Source organism: Hyperolius riggenbachi, chromosome 8, assembly GCF_040937935.1.
Source record: "Hyperolius riggenbachi isolate aHypRig1 chromosome 8, aHypRig1.pri, whole genome shotgun sequence".
In the NCBI taxonomy this organism is placed as follows: Eukaryota; Metazoa; Chordata; class Amphibia; order Anura; family Hyperoliidae; genus Hyperolius; species Hyperolius riggenbachi.
In genome coordinates, this window is record NC_090653.1 from 51,815,984 (window position 1) to 51,834,355 (window position 18,372).

Consider the following 18,372-nt stretch of genomic DNA (forward strand, 5'->3'; position numbering starts at 1 on the left):
CCTGGAGTCTTCGCCCCCATCACCCCCAGCGGCACCAGGGGACGGGGCTACCACTCGCAGCAGCTACAGACAGACCTGGAGCCAGGCACAAATGTGGCCAGGGCCAGACTAGGGGAGGGAGATCGGTGCTGAGCACGTGCACTCCTGGAAGCCGGCACCCTGAGCGACGTGCACAGTACAGAGCACTCAGACTCCCGAAGTCTTTCGAAGCCTGCAGCGGCAGAGGACTCAAGCAGGGGAATAAGCGCTTAATGGAGGGGACTGTGAGATGAGCGGAAGGGCTCTATAGGACCCAGAGCCTTTCCTCTCCTTAGGTAAGTATCTGGTTTATTTATTTATTTTAAGATTCCCATTAGCTTTAAATTGATATATTTGTTATTTTAAAGGGCACCTGAAGTGAGAGAGATATGGAGGATGCCATATTTATTTCCTTTTAAATAATACCAGTTGCCTGGCTGTCCTGCTGATCCTCTGCCTCTAATACTACGCTCTCATCAGGACTCTGCATAGGGAAGGAGGGTGGAAGACGCTTGGGGAGGGAAGTAAGCCGCCTTTTCATCATCAGGCGCCTGTAGGCACGTGCCTACAGTGCCTTATGGTGAATCCAGCTCTGCTTGCACGTGCAAAGTACAGAGAGACGCCCGTCTCCGGGAGCACTTGGGCTGACGAAGACTACTGAAGCCTCCTGGTGGTGGGAGATTTAAATGGAGGAGCCTGCAGGGGAATGAGGGGATAAACTGAAAGGCTCTATAGGACCCAGAGCCTTCCCTCTCCTTAGGTAAGTAACTGTTTTGGGGTTTTTTTCTGGCTTCAGACTTGCTTTAACTCGCTGCATGCAGGTTTTGAATTGACATCTATTTTATAACACACACAGAGTCCACTGCAGTTCGCACACACATTATAATCATAGTGTGAATCCAGCCTTAAAGTGTACCTGAGATGCCAATAAAGAAAGATTTGATCTTACCCGGGGCTTCCTCCAGTCCCCTAAGCACTGCTGATTCCCTTGCCATCTTCCCAAGTGCCTCCATTCTCCGGCTATTGGTCTCGGTAATCTGGCTCAGTCGCGTCAGTCACATGCGCAGAAGAGCACGAATGGCGCGGCTGAGCCAGTTACCAGATCTTATTGCAGGCAAACAGAGGTACTCGGGAGGTTTGGCGAGGGACTCAGCTGTGCTTATCAAATCTTTCTTTCTTTGCGTCTCAGGTACATTTTAAAGGGAAATAAATCTGTTAGCCTCTATCCCTCTCACCTCGTGTTCCCTTTAAATTTCTAGGATGAAAGTAGGGCTATAACATCTATACGCGTTATATTTTTTTTTTTTCGAATATGTGTTCTCAATCTCTGATTGGTACATATGGGCACAGGAAGTCTGTACCCTGCACCTGACTTCCTTAGTGTAAGTGAAAATGACTCATGGGGCTCGATTCACAAAGCGGTGATAACCCAGTTAAAGACTTTAGGCGTGATAACCATTTTTATCATGCCTAGGGCTCGATTCACAAAGCGGTGCTAACCCAGTTAGCATGCCTAAAAGACTTTAGGCATGATAACCATTGCACCATGCTGGTGAAAAGCCAGTTTAGGCGTGATAAGTTTAGGTGTGATAAGTTTAGGTGTGATAAGTTTAGGCATGCTAAGTTTAGATAAGTTTAGATCGCTTGCAAAGTCCCGCACGCAAAGCAGCGCCATTAAACTTTATACGAAGTGCACCAGTCTTTGCTAGAGTAAAACTTTTGATCAGCTGTGCACTGCGGTGCTAACGCAGTTGGCGCTTAAACTTAGCATGCCTAAACTTATCACACCTAAACTTATCATGCCTAAACTTATCACACCTAAACTTATCACACCTAAACTTATCATGCCTAAACTGAGTTTAGGCATGATAAAGGGCTTTTCACCAGGGTGCTAACTGTTAGCACCGCTTTGTGAATCGAGCCCCTAAACTCAGTTTAGGCATGATAAGTTTAGGCATGCTAAGTTTAAATAAGTTTAGATCGCATGCAAAGTCCCGCCCGCACGCAAAGCAGCGCCATTAAATTCTATGCAAAGTGCACCAGACTTTGCTAGCACAAAACTTTTGATCAGCTGTGCACTGCGGTGCTAACCCAGTTGGTGCTTAAACTTATCACGCCTAAAAACTTATCACACCTAAACTTATCACACCTAGGGCCTGATTTACAAAGCGGTGCTAACAGTTAGCACCCTGGTGAATAGCCCTTTATCATGCCTAAACTCAGTTTAGGCATGATAAGTTTAGGTGTGATAAGTTTAGGTGTGATAAGTTTAGGCATGATAAGTTTAGGTGTGATAAGTTTAGGTGTGGTAAGTTTAAGCACCAACTGCGTTAGCACCACAGTGCACAGCTGATCAAAAGTTTTACGCTAGCAAAGACTGGTGCACTTCGTATAAAGTTTAATGGCGCTGCTTTGCGTGCGGGACTTTGCAAGCGATCTAAACTTATCTAAACTTAGCATGCCTAAACTTATCACACCTAAACTTATCATGCCTAAACTTATCACACCTAAACTGGCTTTTCACCAGCATGGTGCAATGGTTATCACGCCTAAAGTCTCTAACTGGGTTAGCACCGCTTTGTGAATCGAGCCCCTAGGGCCTGATTCACAATGCGGTGCTAACAGTTAGCACGCTGGTGAAAAGCCCTTTATCATGCCTAAACTCAGTTTAGGCATGATAAGTTTAGGTGTGATAAGTTTAGGTGTGATAAGTTTAGGCATGATAAGTTTAGGTGTGATAAGTTTAGGCATGATAAGTTTAAGCGCCAACTACGTTAGCACCGCAGTGCACAGCTGATCAAAAGTTTTACGCTAGCAAAGTCTGGCGCACTTCGTATAAAGTTTAATGGCGCTGCTTTGCGTGCTGGACTTTGCAAGCGATCTAAACTTATCTAAACTTATCATGCCTAAACTTATCACACCTAAACTTATCACACCTAAACTTATCATGCCTAAACTGGCTTTTCACCAGCATGGTGCAATGGTTATCATGCCTAAAGTTTTTTAGGCATGCTAACTGGGTTAGCACCGCTTTGTGAATCGAGCCCCTAAACTTATCGGGCCTGATTCACAAAGCGGTGATAACTCAGTTATCACGCCTAAAAGACTTTAGGCATGATAACCTTTGCACCACACTGGTGAAAAGCCAGTTTAGGTGTGATAAGTTTAGGTGTGATAAGTTTAGGCATGCTAAGTTTAGATAAGTGTAGATAGCGTGCAAAGTCCCGAACGCAAAGCAGCGCCATTAAACTCTATGCGAAGTGCACCAGACTTTGCTAGCGCAAAACTTTTGATCAGCTGTGCACTGCGGTGCTAACGCAGTTGGTGCTTAAACTTATCATGCCTAAACTTATCACACCTAAACTTATCACGGGTCCGTTAAAAATGGCGCCAGTTATCGTAGTTAAAAAACGGCGCCCCATAGAGAACCACTATCGCTAGTTATTTTTCGTTTTTGACAGCTAAAAAACGGCGCCGGCTTTAAAAACGATATTTATCGTTTAGATTTGTATTGCTCCCAAACGATAATTTTCGTTTTAACCCTTGCTTTGCTGCCGTTTTGAAAATATCTGCCCGCCGGCTTTAATGTTTAATAGCAAAGAACCACAAATACTTACCTGTACCTTTAAGAAAAAATCCCACGCCAATCAGGTCCCACGACAGTATCCTCTATCTTTCGATCTTCTGATACATGTTGGTTGAAGATCTCCGCCGCCCCGACGCCACACACGCCGCCTCCGCCGCACTGCTCTCAGCTATACTAAGTATAGCTGAGAGTTGCGTCTATGCGTCTATACAGACGCATTAGCGCTAGCTGCCGCTGCCCTCCCTGCCTCCCCCCACCTGTCACCCTCACCCATGCTGGCACCCAATGCACCCATGGGTGCCAGCCTGGGTGAGGGTGACAGGTAGGAAAAGGGAGAGGCAGGGAGGGCAGCGGCAGCTAGCGCTAATGCGTCTGTATAGATGCATAGACGCAACTCTCAGCTCTCAGCTATACTAAGTATAGCTGAGAACAAAAAGCATCTTTAAATTTTGGCTCCAAGGCTCCCCATTGGTTCCTTATCGACCAATGGGGATCTTCCTGATCCCCATTGGTCTGTTAAGGAACCAATGGGGACCATTGGAGCTAAAATTTAAAGATGCTTTTTGCTCTTAGCTATACTAAGTATAGCTAAGAGCAGTGAGTGCGGCGGGGGCGGCGTGTGTGGCGTCGGGGCGGCGGAGATCTTCAATCAACATGTAACTGAAGGTCGCAAGATGGAGGATACTGTCGTGGGACCTAATTGACGTGGGATTTTTTTCTTAAAGGTACAGGTAAGTATTTCTGGTTAATTTAGAACATTAAAGGACTTTTCTCGTTGTTGTGTTTTTATTTCATTTAACCCTTTATGGAAATGGGTAAGGGGTACTCCTGCACCCCTATACTCATTTCTCCTGGGAGGGGGGCAGGCATCTGGGTTCCCCTTCTTAAAGGGGACTCCCAGATGCCACCATGAACCCCCCCCCCCCAGGGAGTCGTCACCCCCACCTCCTCCTGGGGCACCGGAGGTGGGGAAGAGCCCCTTGTCCATGGATTGGACAAGGGCTCCGGGGGGAGGGGAAGGCTTGGCCGCCCCTCCCCCCCGAAGCCCCCCCATACCATGGACCATGCGGGCTGGTATAGCTCAGGGTGCGAAGCCCCAGTCGGCCGGGGCTCCGCATTCTGGCTATCCCAGCCTGCATGGGAGACAAGGGGTTACAGAGGCTCGGGAGGGGGGACCCCACGTCATTTTTTTCAAAACTTTTCCCACACTCTGAACATAACCCAAAAATTTGAATTAAAAAAAAAAAAAAAAAAAAAATTTTCAAATTTTTTTTTAAATATTGTTTCCCAGTATCTTTTTAACATATCCTGCAAATTTGGTGTTGCTAGGATTTAAGGGGACTTTGCTATTAACTGCTAAAGTCGGCGGAAAAAGTTTCCACGGGAATGTCAGTACGCGATTTAAATAGTTACATTTCCTTTGAAGATTTAAGATCGATTTTCTCAAAAACTATAAGGTCTTTTTGAACAATTTTTTTTCTTCGTGTTCCCACTATTTTTCTTAACATTCCCTACACATTTGGTGTTTCTGGCATTTAAAGGGGCTTTGCTATTAACTGCTAAAGTCGGCGGGCGTTTAATTTTCCCACGGTCAGAAGAAGAATATTCAAAATCGATTTTCTCAAAAACTATAAGGTCTTTTTGAAAAAAAAATTTTTCCTCTTGTTCACAATTTTCTTCTTAACATTCCCTGCAAATTTGGTGTTTTTAGCTTTTAAGGGGGCTTTGCTATTAAACATTAAAGCCGGCGGGCAGATATTTTCAAAACGGCAGCAAAGCAGGGGTTAAAACGATAAATATCGTTCAGGCAGGACCAAAAAAAAAAAGTTTTAAAACGATAAATTTCGTTCTGCACTATTTTAACCTTTAAAACGATAAATATCGTTTTAAACATATATCGGGCAGAAGGGGGCGCCATTTTTTTGCAGGCGCCATTTTTCACTAGACGCAACTTATCATGCCTAAACTTATCACACCTAAACTTATCACACCTAAACTTTTTATGCCTAAACTGAGTTTAGGCATGATAAAGGGCTTTTCACCAGCGTGCTAACTGTTAGCACCACTTTGTGAATCAGGCCCTATGAATGTGAGGACAGAATACACAGGACGGGGCTGACAGAAGTTACATTTCCATTTTCGTTTCACACTTTTCACAAGTCTTCATGTCATCTACTTCCCTTCCAGGTTCTCCCTTGATGTGTCACTCCTGTGACTACGTGTGTATGCAACGTTCAACCGTTGTGTGCGAGGCTGGGCAGGTCTGTGTGACCAAAAAGAAACAAGCAGGTGAGTACTCTTTCCCTTAGTTGTTATTATTATTATTATTATCAGAACTACAGTCAAAATGTCTCCTCTGACCCAACAGATTAGCCACACTCAGTGGCGTAACAATAAGGGCTGCAGCCCCTTCATCCATGGGGAGGGGGCGGGTCCCTCTAGGGCCCACTCAGGGCCGTTTTGGGGGGCGTAGAGGTCGCAGACTTGCAGCATAAGGAGAGAGCATGGGCACACATCGGTGGGGAGGTGGGACATTCCCCCCCCCTCACCTCAGGCTCTCCCCTCAGTGCTCCTCTCCAGCATCAATCAGTGGCAGCAGGCGGCGGACAGGAACACATACTTTCATGCCTTCCACCGCCGGAGGTTCCTCTCTCTAAGTGTCTTACGCTACTTCCTGTTTAAACAGGAAGTAGCATGAGGCACTTATAGATCGGACCTTTGCAGTGGATGGAGGTATGTGTTCTTGCCCGCCGCCTGCTGCCACTGATAGATGCTGGAGGAGAGTGCTGAGGGGAAAGCCCAAGGTGAGGGGGGGGGGACTAAGTGCTCATTCTCTCTCCTCATGCTGCGACCCTTCCGGCCCCCCAAAACGGCCCTGAGCGAGCCCGGGAAGGGGGCATCTAAATGTTTGCAGGGGGGCCCGGTGATTTCTAGTTACGCCCTGGCCACACTTTGGTATATTCTGAGAACTTTCTAAAAGGGTTATTTAGTTTCATTTTCTTTATTTTTATCTGGTAAACAAGTAATACGAATGCTAACCAGGCAATCCAAAAGTTAACCTCCCTAGCAGTATTGACAGGGCCGGATTTAGGGGCAGGCTCCCAAGGCCTGTTCCTAGTGCGCCAGAATCCACCTGAAACTGAGGGGCGGCTGGTGACAGGCTGACCCCGAGAGCCACTCCGCAAGTCCGCACATGGCCCCTTTACTATGCCTGCTTGAAGTGGTGCAGGCGGGAGCGAGCGGCTTGTACAGGCAGGACTCGGGAGGCTGGAGCGATCAACCCGCTGTGATTGGGCAGCAGCTGCCCTACCCCTCCCCTTCCCCTCAGCAGGAGCAAAGTCACGCTCACCTCTTCGCTTCCAGCGCTGAAGGTTTCTCTATCGCTCCATTAACTGCCGCTGTGCATCTCTCTTCAGTCGGCGTCTTTCACATGTGACTCCAGTCACATGATGGGAATCGCCAACAGAGAGAGATGCACAGCGGCAGCTGAACTGATGGAGCGATAGAGGAACCTTCAGCGCTGGAAGCGGAGGGGTGAGAGTGACTCTGCTCCTGCTGAGGTGGGAGGGGGAGGGGAAGCTGCTGCTGCTGCCGCACACTAAACGCTGCTCAGGGGGGGCGTGAGGGGGGAACAAGGATGCACGCATGCATCGGCTCCTGTTCCGCTGGGACGGAGGAGAGTAGCATCTAGCATCCATGCTACAGAGAAGGGGGTCATCATCTGACGGGGGGGGGATACCTGACTACCTATTCTAATGGGACACACACACCATCTATCTAAACTGAGGGGGGGTGGGGCTAAAGGGGGTGCAGCACTTGAATACCTATACTAGGGGGGGAAACACCTGACTACCTATACTAGGGGGGGCAGCACTTGACTACCTATACTAAGGGGGGCAGCAACTGACTACCTATACTAAGGGGGGGCAGCACCTGACTACCTATACTAAGGGGGGGCAGCAACTGACTACCTATACTAAGGGGGGGCAGCACCTGACTACCTATACTAAGGGGGGCAGCAACTGACTACCTATACTAAGGGGGGGGGGCAGCACCTGACTACCTATTCTAAGGGGGGCAGCACCTGACTACCTATTCTAAGGGGGGCAGCACCTGACTACCTATACTAAGGGGGGGCAGCAACTGACTACCTATACTAAGGGGGGGCAGCACCTGACTACCTATACTAAGGGGGGCAGCAACTGACTACCTATACTAAGGGGGGGCAGCACCTGACTACCTATACTAAAGGGGGCAGCACCTGACTCCCTATACTAAGAGGGGGCAGCACCTGACTACCTATACTAAGGGGGGGCAGCACCTGACTACCTATTCTAAGGGGGGTAGCACCTGACTACCTATACTAAGGGGGGCTGCATCTGACTATCTAGGCTAGGGGGAGGAGGCAGCACCTGACTACCTAGGCTTGGGGAGGAGGCAGCACCTGACTACCTAGGCTAGGGGAGGAGGCAGCACCTGACTACCTAGGCTAAGGGGAGGAGGCAGCACCTGACTACCTAGGCTAAGGGGAGGAGTCAGCACCTGGCTACCAATACTAGGGGGACAGCATCTGACTACTTATACTAAGGAGTGGAGAACAACAGGTGACAGCATCTGACTATCTATACTAAGGGGGGAGAAAGCATCTGGTTACCCATACTTAAGGGGGCTGTGCTCCTATGTACAAGTGTAACTGTACTGGGCATGCACAAGTATGGTCCTCACATTCCCGTTAGCACAAAGTCTCTTGAGCACAGAAGAAACAGATACGCACAAAAAGTTTTGTTCATAGTATATGGACCATACTCGCACAGGCCCAGTACGGTTACACACAAACGGGAATGCAGCCACAAGGAAGAAGAGAATCCCAGACAGCAGTGAGGGGTCTGAATATGCTAAGAGGACCGGAGCACAGGAACAGTGGGCACTGTGGGAGGGGGGCGCTGGTGACAGTGGGCCTTGGGCAGTAAAAGGTACAAATCCCGCCCTCAGTATTGACGGTTATACACGTCCATGCAAAACATCCTGTGGACAGTGTTGATGTGCATACACATTAATAATCTCCTGCACTGTATACTAGACCCTCACCCTTACTTGACACATTTTGGCAAGTTACAGGAAAAAAAAAGTTTATGAAAATTGGATCACTGTTTGCACAGAAATCCTGGGGAAATTGAACGCCAATGGGATTAAAAATCACTTTTACTTGTCTTCTCCATAAAACATAATTCCCCAGTTTCCCTGGCTCTTATTTGGTACATTGCCACACAAAGGAAGTCGCAGGGCATGCTGGGTTTTCTTTTATTTTTTCTTTACTTTCCCCTCAGACATAACTAATGCAGCCTGATTAGCTGAAGCCTCTTTCCCTCCCGTTTTCCCCTCCCACACCTCTGTTCCTCTCTGATTGGCCAATATTCCTCATGCTGAGACAATGCATTTTATATTGAACAGCTGGGTGGGAGTGCCTGAAGACTGAGACGTGGGTGGGCAATGCATACACAATCAGGCAGAGGAGAGTAAGGGAGGAAATTACATCATGATTGGCTTCAAAATAGACACAGTTAAGATGGAGAGTTCTAAGAAGGATTTTCTCTTTTTTTACTGTCGAAAAATCACTAAAATCAAAACGTGGACAGTGCAATACATATGTTATGTAAGTAAAACATGTATCAAAAAGGGTGCCTGGAAAAAAGGGCACAGGATATAGCCGAAATTATAAGTTGTAATGTAAAACAATATTTTTCGTTTATAGCTTATACACGAAAATATAGTGCTAAATCGGTTCAATAAACGGAAATGAAACGGCAAAATACCGTCTATAATAGACCTAACTGCAGGCCCTCCCTATCCCTAACTCCTAGACCCCCCCCCCCTCTTGTGTAAATATACATAATGTAATAAACTGTGTATATTACAAATAATGTATTGTAACTATACCTATCCCTACTCTCACACAGAACCCTCCCTGTACCTATCCCTAACCCCTAGACCCCCTTAGTGGTGCCTAAACCTAACCACCCCCCCCTGGTGGTGCCTAACCCTAACCAGCCCCCTGGTGGTGCCTAACCCTAACCATGCCCCCTGGTGGTGCCTAACCCTAAGACCACCCTGGTGGTGCCTTACCCTAACCACCCCCATGGTGGTGTATATTGTACTGTAACTATACTTATCCCTACTCTCACACAGAACCCTCCCTGTACCTATCCCTATCCCCTAGACCCCCCTGGTGGTGCCTAACCCTAACTCCCCCCTGGTGATGCCTAACCCTAACCACCACCTCTGGTGGTGCCTAACCCTAACCACCCCCCCTGGTGGTGCCTAACCCTAACCACCCCCCCCCCTGGTGGTGCCTAACCCTAACCACCCCCCTGGTGGTGCCTAACCCTAACCACCCCCCTGGTGGTGCCTAACCCTAAGACCCCCCTGGTGGTGCCTAACCCTAAGACCCCCCTGGTGGTGCATAACCCTAAACCCCCCCTGGTGGTGCCTAACCCTAAGACCCCCCTGGTGGTGCCTAACCCTAAGACCCCCCTGGTGGTGCCTAACCCTAAGACCTCCCTGGTGGTGCCTAACCCTAAATCTCCCCTGGTGGTGCCTAACCCTAGCCGTCCCCCTAGTCGTGCTTAACCCTTACCTTCCCCACTGCACAAACACCCTTACACACATATAAACAATAATATATTTAATCCTTAAAATACTTCACTGTAAATAACATGAATAGAATAATTTATATATTTGTAATAGAATAAATAGTGTTAAAATCACGTACACATGAATAATAATATAAATGGAAAAAGGTGTATATATGATAGAATAGATAGCCTTACAATCATGTACGCATTAAAAATCTTAAAATAACGGAAATATTAAAAGCGATAAATTAGAAAACTATAATCAACGCATTATAAGTGTAAAAAACAAAGTTAATACCAAAAGCGACGTATTTCCAATAGAACAAGGTTAAAAAACGATATTTAAGCATTATACGTATGAAAACGAATTTTAAATGATAAAATAAGTGTAAACGATCATTTACTTGTTACAGCCCTGTAAGCGAAATTTAAAAACGAAAAAAAATAAGTAAACCATAAAGTTAAAACGAACTTGTAAACGGTATTTGTAATAAACCTTGTTCTGTAAACGAAAACTTTTGTTAACACGATCCCTGCAACCGCTATTTCTCGGGCGCCCTTTTTTCCTGTGGGGCGCCCAATAGCCGATATTTGCATTGCAGTCTATGGCAGCGCCCTTTTTATCCATTAGCCATATGCGCCCTTTTTTACTGGCCCGGTAAGTAAAGCAAGTATTTATCTACTTATATATGTGGGGTTTTTCTGAGATAGTATTGCTGACAGCTCCTCTTTAACCACCTTGGCGTTCTATTAAGATCGCCAGGGCGGCTGCGGGAGGGTTTTTTTTTCATAAAAAAAAAACTATTTCATGCAGCCAACTGAAAGTTGGCTGCATGAAAGCCCACTAGAGGGCGCTCCGGATGCGTTCTTCTGATCGCCTCCGGCGACCAGAAGTAACAAGGAAGGCTGCAATGAGCAGCCTTCCTTGTTTCGCTTACCTCATCGCCATGGCGACGAGCGGAGTGACGTCATGGACGTCAGCCAACGTCCTGACGTCAGCCGCCTCCGATCCAGCCCTTAGCACTGGCCGGAACTGTTTGTTCCGGGCTACGCTAGGCTCAGGCGGCTGGGGGGACCCTCTTTCGCCGCAGGTAGCACACGCGGCTGGCAAAGTGCCGGCTGCGTGTGCTGCTTTTTATTTCATGCAAATCGGCCCAGCAGGGCCTGAGCGGCAGCCTCCGGCTGTAATGGACGAGCTGAGCTCGTCCATACCGCCCGGCTGGTTAAAGGAAACCTGAGATGATTAAAGCACAAGCATCTATACTTACCTGGGACTTCCTTCAGCCCCCTGTAGGCCGTGGGTTCCCTCACTGGCCTCCCGGGCAGCTCCGTTTCTCTGTAGTCAGTTCCGGTAGATGCTGACTACTGTGCATTCTGGCTGTGCGCATCTTTGCCTTGGTCACCCTTCCTCAGCCAGGAGCACTCTGTGCCTGCGTAATAACAGTCTTAGCGGGGGACCGTGAATTGTCTCAGGTACATTTTAAGACAAAGCTGTAAACCAAAGCTTGAATTTAGAGGACATTGAGCTGGCACTTGTATACAAATAAGATAAATGATAATTCATTTTATGATGATTACCTCTTCTCTGCATTCCTCCCGCTTTTCTCTTCTCAGTTGGGATGCCTTGGAGGAAATATGGCTGTGCAAACATCACAACCTGCAACAAAGACACCACGGAGACAGTTGCCGGGACCTTGTGGGGAGTTCATTCCGAATGTTGTGACACCAACCTCTGCAATTCAGCCATAACAGTGGGACTTCCGGTCATCTCTGCCATCGGAGCTGTGCTGGTCCTGTGGGTCACCAAACTGTCCTCCTGAGCAGGATTGGAGAACATCTGCTAAATGTATCTACTTCCTTCTGACTGCTGACACTTAAAGTGTCACTGAAGCGAAAACAAAAGTATGATATAATGAATGGTATGTGTAGTACGGATAGTTAATAGAACATTAGTAGCAAAGTCTCATATTTTTATTTTCTGTTATATAGTTTTTTTTAATAACATTGCCTCATTCTCTAATATTTGCACTTTACAAACTATACTCTGTATTTTAAACTTTGAAACAGAGCAGGAAAGTTTAAAGGGTTGTTAGCCCTGCAGTAAAACCTTAAACAAACAAGAAGCCGTATGAGTCAGGTTGAGATAAGTGCTTCAGAAAAGAGCACTGCTCTCTGACTAAATTAGTCGGAAAGCTCAGATAATCTCTTTTGCATAGATAACAACTGAAGTTTCTTAACTCTTCCTGTACTGGAAAAAGATATGAGACTCATATCTATGCTACTAATGTTCTATTTCTTAGCTGTACTACACATACAAATCATTACATCATAAGTTTATTTTCACTTCAGATTCCCTTTTAACTTGGACCTCTGTCTCATAATGAAAATATTAGCTTTATCTGACTCACGGTGGCCATCCACATAGCGAAACTGGATTGAGTCAAGTTCAAGGTTGCATGTTTCCATAATCATAATGAAATAGTTCTCTGGTTTGTAAATAATTTTTTTTATCTCATATCACTTGTTCAACAATCATAATTTCATATCCAGAGATGGTTGTCTGGGGCATTTTGCATGGTTTGAGAACAATAGTATGGCTTTGCATATTTCTATATTTTTTGAAGTAGAAGATGCTGTAAACATTGAACAGTAAATTCACTCAAAACTGATTACGTAGCTTTAGACAGACTCTGATATCTGAGGTCAATGAAAATCTGTAAAGGGACTCTGAGCAGAGGCCGTGGATTTGCATTTAAGCATACCCACGTCTTTTTGGTAATGAGGATACACTCACCGACCCCTTTTGCAAACTCACCTCCTCCCGAAATGGCCGCTATAAATTACATTGGATCGGTGACACTGAAAGATAATTGTGCTGTGACCCGGAACAGGAAGACTGCAGGTCCCCTCTGCACACGCGCAAGCTTACAGGCTTCTTCTCCCTCCCTCTGCCGCACATCATATTGTAGTGCATGCGCAAAGGGGAGGAAGAAGCTTGTAAGCCTGCGCATGCACAGAGAGGACCCGCAGGCCTCCTATTCCGGGTCACAGTGTGACTTTCTTTCAGAGTCGCTGATCCAATGTAATTTATAGCAGCCAGACCGGGAGCAGGAGTGCTTAGATAAGGGGACAGTGAGTGTATCCTCATTACCAAATAGACATGAGTATGCTTAAATGCACACCCACAGCCTCTGCTCAGGCCAAAGCAAGTCAAAGTGGACCTAAATTCTTCCTAGACTATGCAATTTTTATAAAGCATATTTCGCATGCATACTGTTTATGGAAGCTAACATCCTCCATAGTTTAAATACATGCAGCATCTGTTTGTATGCAAGGTGTGCATTTAGCCATCTAGAGGTGGTGCAACATGTCTGTTTTTGATAACCGTAGCCCCCCCCCCCTTTTTTTCTGCTACAGTTTCTACAATGTAACTACCAGGCTAGCTGCTCTCAGCCTGTATTCAAGCTTGCATGTTAATTTTTGGTTCAATTAGAAACTAGGGTCATTAGTACATATGAATTGCATCTGTTTTGAAAGCAATGTATGTAGTTAGCCTGTTAGAGGTGCTTAATATATGCATATAAGCTGTTGGTTATTCAGATGCGACCTGTTATAGGATGCGCTGGCTTCTTTCCCTTCTATGCAATTTTTGGAAGATCAAGTAAAGGACCAACGTCTTCTAGATACTGGTTGTTTTCCTGGTCCACCACTTTGCGCCAGTAGATATTGCACTCACTGCTACTGCTGCTAGCCCTGTGCAGTACAAAGCTATGGGATCCTGGATTGTATACTATACTGCTCCCACCTGACACGCCCCAGCCCTGCCCCCAGCATTGAGTGGGAGAGGGACAAGCAATTTCCCATCAATAGTCAATCAAAATTTGAATCATAAAATGCCATAATTCTAATACATTTTCAGTAGATTCAATATCTACATAGACACTAACCTCTAATCTGTTAAAACATGTAATGTAGTGTATGCTTACCTTAAAGGACATACCAGGCGACAGGCTTAAAAAGTAATAATTACCTGTCAAGCTGCATAATCTTGCTGGAACGCGGTCTGTGTCCTCCTTTTGCCCCAAATTGCCCTCCCCTTGGTCAGAATCCTCGTCTAGAAAACAGAAATCCGCCATAGCTACCGCATCTGCGCAGTTCGCATGGCTGAGTAGGCGCGGCCTTACATACACTGCAGAGCTTCTGACCTGCACAGGCGGTCTGGACATTTTACAAACCGTTTGGAAGCAATCTGGGGCAAACGGAGGCCGCAGGCCGCATCCCATTCCCAGCAAAATGATGCAGCTTTTTCAGGTAGTTACTTTTTATAAGCCTGTTGCCTCGTATGATAACTGTGCCCCGTAACACACAAAAAGTTACATACTCACCCAAGAAGAGGGAAGGGTCTGGATCCCTGAGGCCTTGATCACATTGCGTTCCTCCGCATTTGGCGTTTGTTGATGCGATTTTTCATTCCGATTCCCAGCGATTACCTGCACGCTTTTGCAGAGCGATTCCGTTTTGTCACTTCCTGTCGTCAGTCAGGAAGTGAACTCTTTGACGCGGAAAATAATAAATACAATGTATTTATTCTTAAAAACCCAAACGCAGTCGCTGCACAAAGCGATTTTGTGAGCGTTTGCGTTTTCCATATACCTTCCATTGAGGCAAAATCGGCTAAAAAATGGGCCCATGTAGCGCTTCTCTGGGCAGATCAGAAAGGAACCGCTCAGATTTGAACTGTCTCATAGAGATTAATGGTGTAAGCGCTTTCAAGCATTTTTGAAAAAACGTCTGCGCTTAAATTTGGGCAAAAACACCTTTAATTTGAACGAGCCCTCACAGCTTCCCCGGTCCTCTCTCGGTCTCCTTGTTCCCCCACCAGGCCCCTGTTCAAATTTCCCACCGATTGTGTCTTCCGATCTCCTTGGAAGTACTCGCGTCTCTGAGTGTTTCTGAAGACGAGGCACAAGTCCACGCTTATGCTTGCACAGTACAAAGCCGACCGTCTTCAGAAGTGCTCAGAGACCATATTATTGTGGCAGCCTTATTCAACAATAAAGTCAAATGCTGCAACGGGGGGCCTGAGGGTGGAACAAGAGGACACAGAGAAGACCAGGAAGGCTCTAAAGGATCCAGAACCTCTTCTTAGGTGAGTATCTAACTTTATTATTTCCAGTGGCAATGAGTATTCTTAAAGAATACCCGAACTGACATGTGACATGATGAGATATACATGTGTATGTACAGTGCCTAGCACACAAATAACTATGCTGTGTTCCTTTTTTTCTTTCTCTGCCTGAAAGAGTTAAATATCAGGTATGTAAGTGGCTGACCCAGTCCTGACTCAGTGTGACCCTTACTGATAAGAAATTCCAACTATAAAACACTTTCCTAGCAGAAAATGGCTTTTGACAGCAAGAAAGAGGTAAAAAAGGGGAATTTCTTATCAGTGAGGGTCACACTGTAGTCACTTCCTGTCTGAGTCAGGACTGAGTCAGCCACTTACATACCTGATATTTAAATCTTTCAGACAGAGAAAGAAAAAAAGAAACACAGCATAGTTATTTGTGTGGTAGGCACTGTACATACCCATGTCCATGTCATCATGTCACATGTCAGTTCAGGTATCCTTTAAGGCTGAGTGCACACATAACATAACCTGAAAGACTGTGTTCTATGTCATGTTTTCATTTTATGTTGTGTGCGTTTTTGGTGCGTATTTGGTGTGTTTGCGTTTTTTTACCGCAGATGCGTTTTTCAAGCATTTTGCATGCATTTTAATGCATTTGCGGTTTGCATATACAAAACACTCATGTGTTTTGTGTGCGTTTTTCATGCGTTTTTTTATATTACCATTGATGCAAATCACAAGGAAGACAACAGGAAGCGGAAATACATCACAAAAAAATTGTTTTGGGGTGGGGGGGGAAACGCATATAAACATGCCTGAAAAACACCATTGCATTCCCATTGACTTTCATTATGTGCGTTTTTGCATATCACGCAACAAAACTAGCGTTTTTTAAAATGCACGCATATAAAACTCATATGCACTTTTTGATATGCGTTTTTTCCTGCGGCCCATTGACTTCCATAAGCGGCAAAAACTCGCGTTTTCCACAACACTAGCGTTTCTGCTATGTGTGCACCTAGCCCAGCCATATAACCCCCCCCCCCCCTCCCGATAATCTATTCGATTAAAGGTAAAGATTTCTCATGGGAAAGAAGAGAAGAGGATTCATCATTTATGAATACAAATCTCATCCCATTGCAAAAAAAACATTATTTTGTTTTCAAAATGATGGTCAGAAGCTGGTTGACCAGAGCACCTTTTGCTACAACAGTTATCATATCCAAAACTTGGTCACTTCTTGTATTAAAGTGTGTGATGTGTGTAATAAAGACTGTGTGTTACCCCCACCATTGTGTGACTGCGTTTCTTTTCAGCATCACATTCAGTGCACTGCACACGTACATTTTTTTCCCTTGTAATACTTTCAGGGCCGGATTTACCATAAGGCACTGTAGGCAAGTGCCTAGAGGCACCTGAGGATAGAGAGGCTGCCCCTCCCTCATCTAGGGGGATGAGGGAGGGGCAGCCTCTTAAGAGTTCTGATCAGAGAGTAAACGAGAGGTTACTCACCAGGCTCTCAGCACTTCACTGACGAGATCTCCCTTCAGCAAGGGGCACCTTTAGCTACTTAATACTAGTGATGGTCAAGTAGATGCAAATAACTTCGAGTTGATGCAAATGTATGCAAATGTGTATGCAAATTTATGCAGCTTTGAAAATGAACCAATCAATTCCTGCCGAGGTAAAATTCGATTGGTTCAGTTTCAAGTTGCATAAATGTGCATAAAAAGTGCATAAAATTGCATCAACTCGAAGTTACTTGACCATCACTACTTAATACAGAGGCTCCTATACAATGGCGGCTCCAGGATTTTTTTGGGGGGAGTGCTATGCAGGTGCTGGACCAATTTCCGGGATAGCTTATGACCCGCTGCGGCAAAAAATGGGTGTGGCTATAACATGCGCCAAAAAAATGGGCGAGGCCATGACCGAATGAGGGCGGAGCTAACTGTAATTTAAAGTGAACCTGGAGTGAGAGTGATATGGAGGCTGCCATATTTATTTCCTTTTAAACAATACTAGTTGCCTGGCAGCCCTGCTGATCTATTTGGCTGCAGTAGTGAACTGAATTAAACCAGAAACAAGCATGAAGCAAATCTTGTCAGTTGTGATAATATTGGCAGAAACCCCTGACCTGCTGCATGCTTGTTCAGGGTCTATGGTTGAAAGAATTAGAGGCAGAGGACCAGCACAGGCAACTGGTATTGCTTAAAAGGAGATAAATATGGTAGCCTCAATATTATTCTCACCTCGGGTTCCCTTTAAAAGTGCAACGCAAAGACAGTGGGCCCAAGTTTTGGTGACCCTTTCCCCAGAAAATTCACATAATTGTGCAGGTTTTCTCAAGAAAATACACGTAATGTGAGCAGATTTGCCCAGAAAATACGTTCAATCATGTCGGCAGATTTGCCCAGAAAATACATGTAATCATGTAGCAGATTTGACCAGAAAATACATGCAATCATGTGGCAGATTTGACCAGAAAATATGTGCAATCATGAGGCAGATTTGACCAGAAAATACATGCAATCATGTGACAGATTTGACCAGAAAATTGTTAAATCATGTGGCAGATTTGACCAGAAAATACTTGCAATCATGTAGCAGATTTGACCAGAAAATACATGCAATCATGTAGCAGATTTGACCAGAAAATACATGCAATCATGTGGCAGATTTGACCAGAAAATACATGCAATCATGTGGCAGATTTGACCAGAAAATATGTGCAATCATGAGGCAGATTTGACCAGAAAATACATGCAATCATGTGACAGATTTGACCAGAAAATAGTTAAATCATGTGGCAGATTTGACCAGAAAATACTTGCAATCATGTAGCAGATTTGACCAGAAAATACATGCAATCATGTGGCAGATTTGACCAGAAAATATGTGCAATCATGAGGCAGATTTGACCAGAAAATACATGCAATCATGTGACAGATTCGACCAGAAAATAGTTAAATCATGTGGCAGATTTGACCAGAAAATGTTCAATC

At 45.5% G+C, this 18,372-nt stretch overlaps 1 protein-coding gene across 2 annotated transcripts in view; it reads left to right on the forward strand.

Moving 5' to 3' along the window:
- The window catches only part of LOC137528804 (CD59 glycoprotein-like), a 38,743-nt gene extending 25,654 nt beyond the window's left edge, over positions 1-13,089 (forward strand). The window contains exons 5-6 of one of the 2 annotated variants that reach the window (XM_068250410.1): positions 5,792-5,893; positions 11,851-13,089. In XM_068250410.1, coding sequence (XP_068106511.1) covers positions 5,792-5,893; positions 11,851-12,056 — 308 coding nt within the window. In that variant the 3' untranslated portion in view covers positions 12,057-13,089. The remainder of the gene's footprint in view (positions 1-5,791; positions 5,894-11,850) is intronic. The other variant, XM_068250411.1, reaches the window with a different exon arrangement.
- The last annotated feature ends 5,283 nt before the right edge of the window (positions 13,090-18,372 follow it).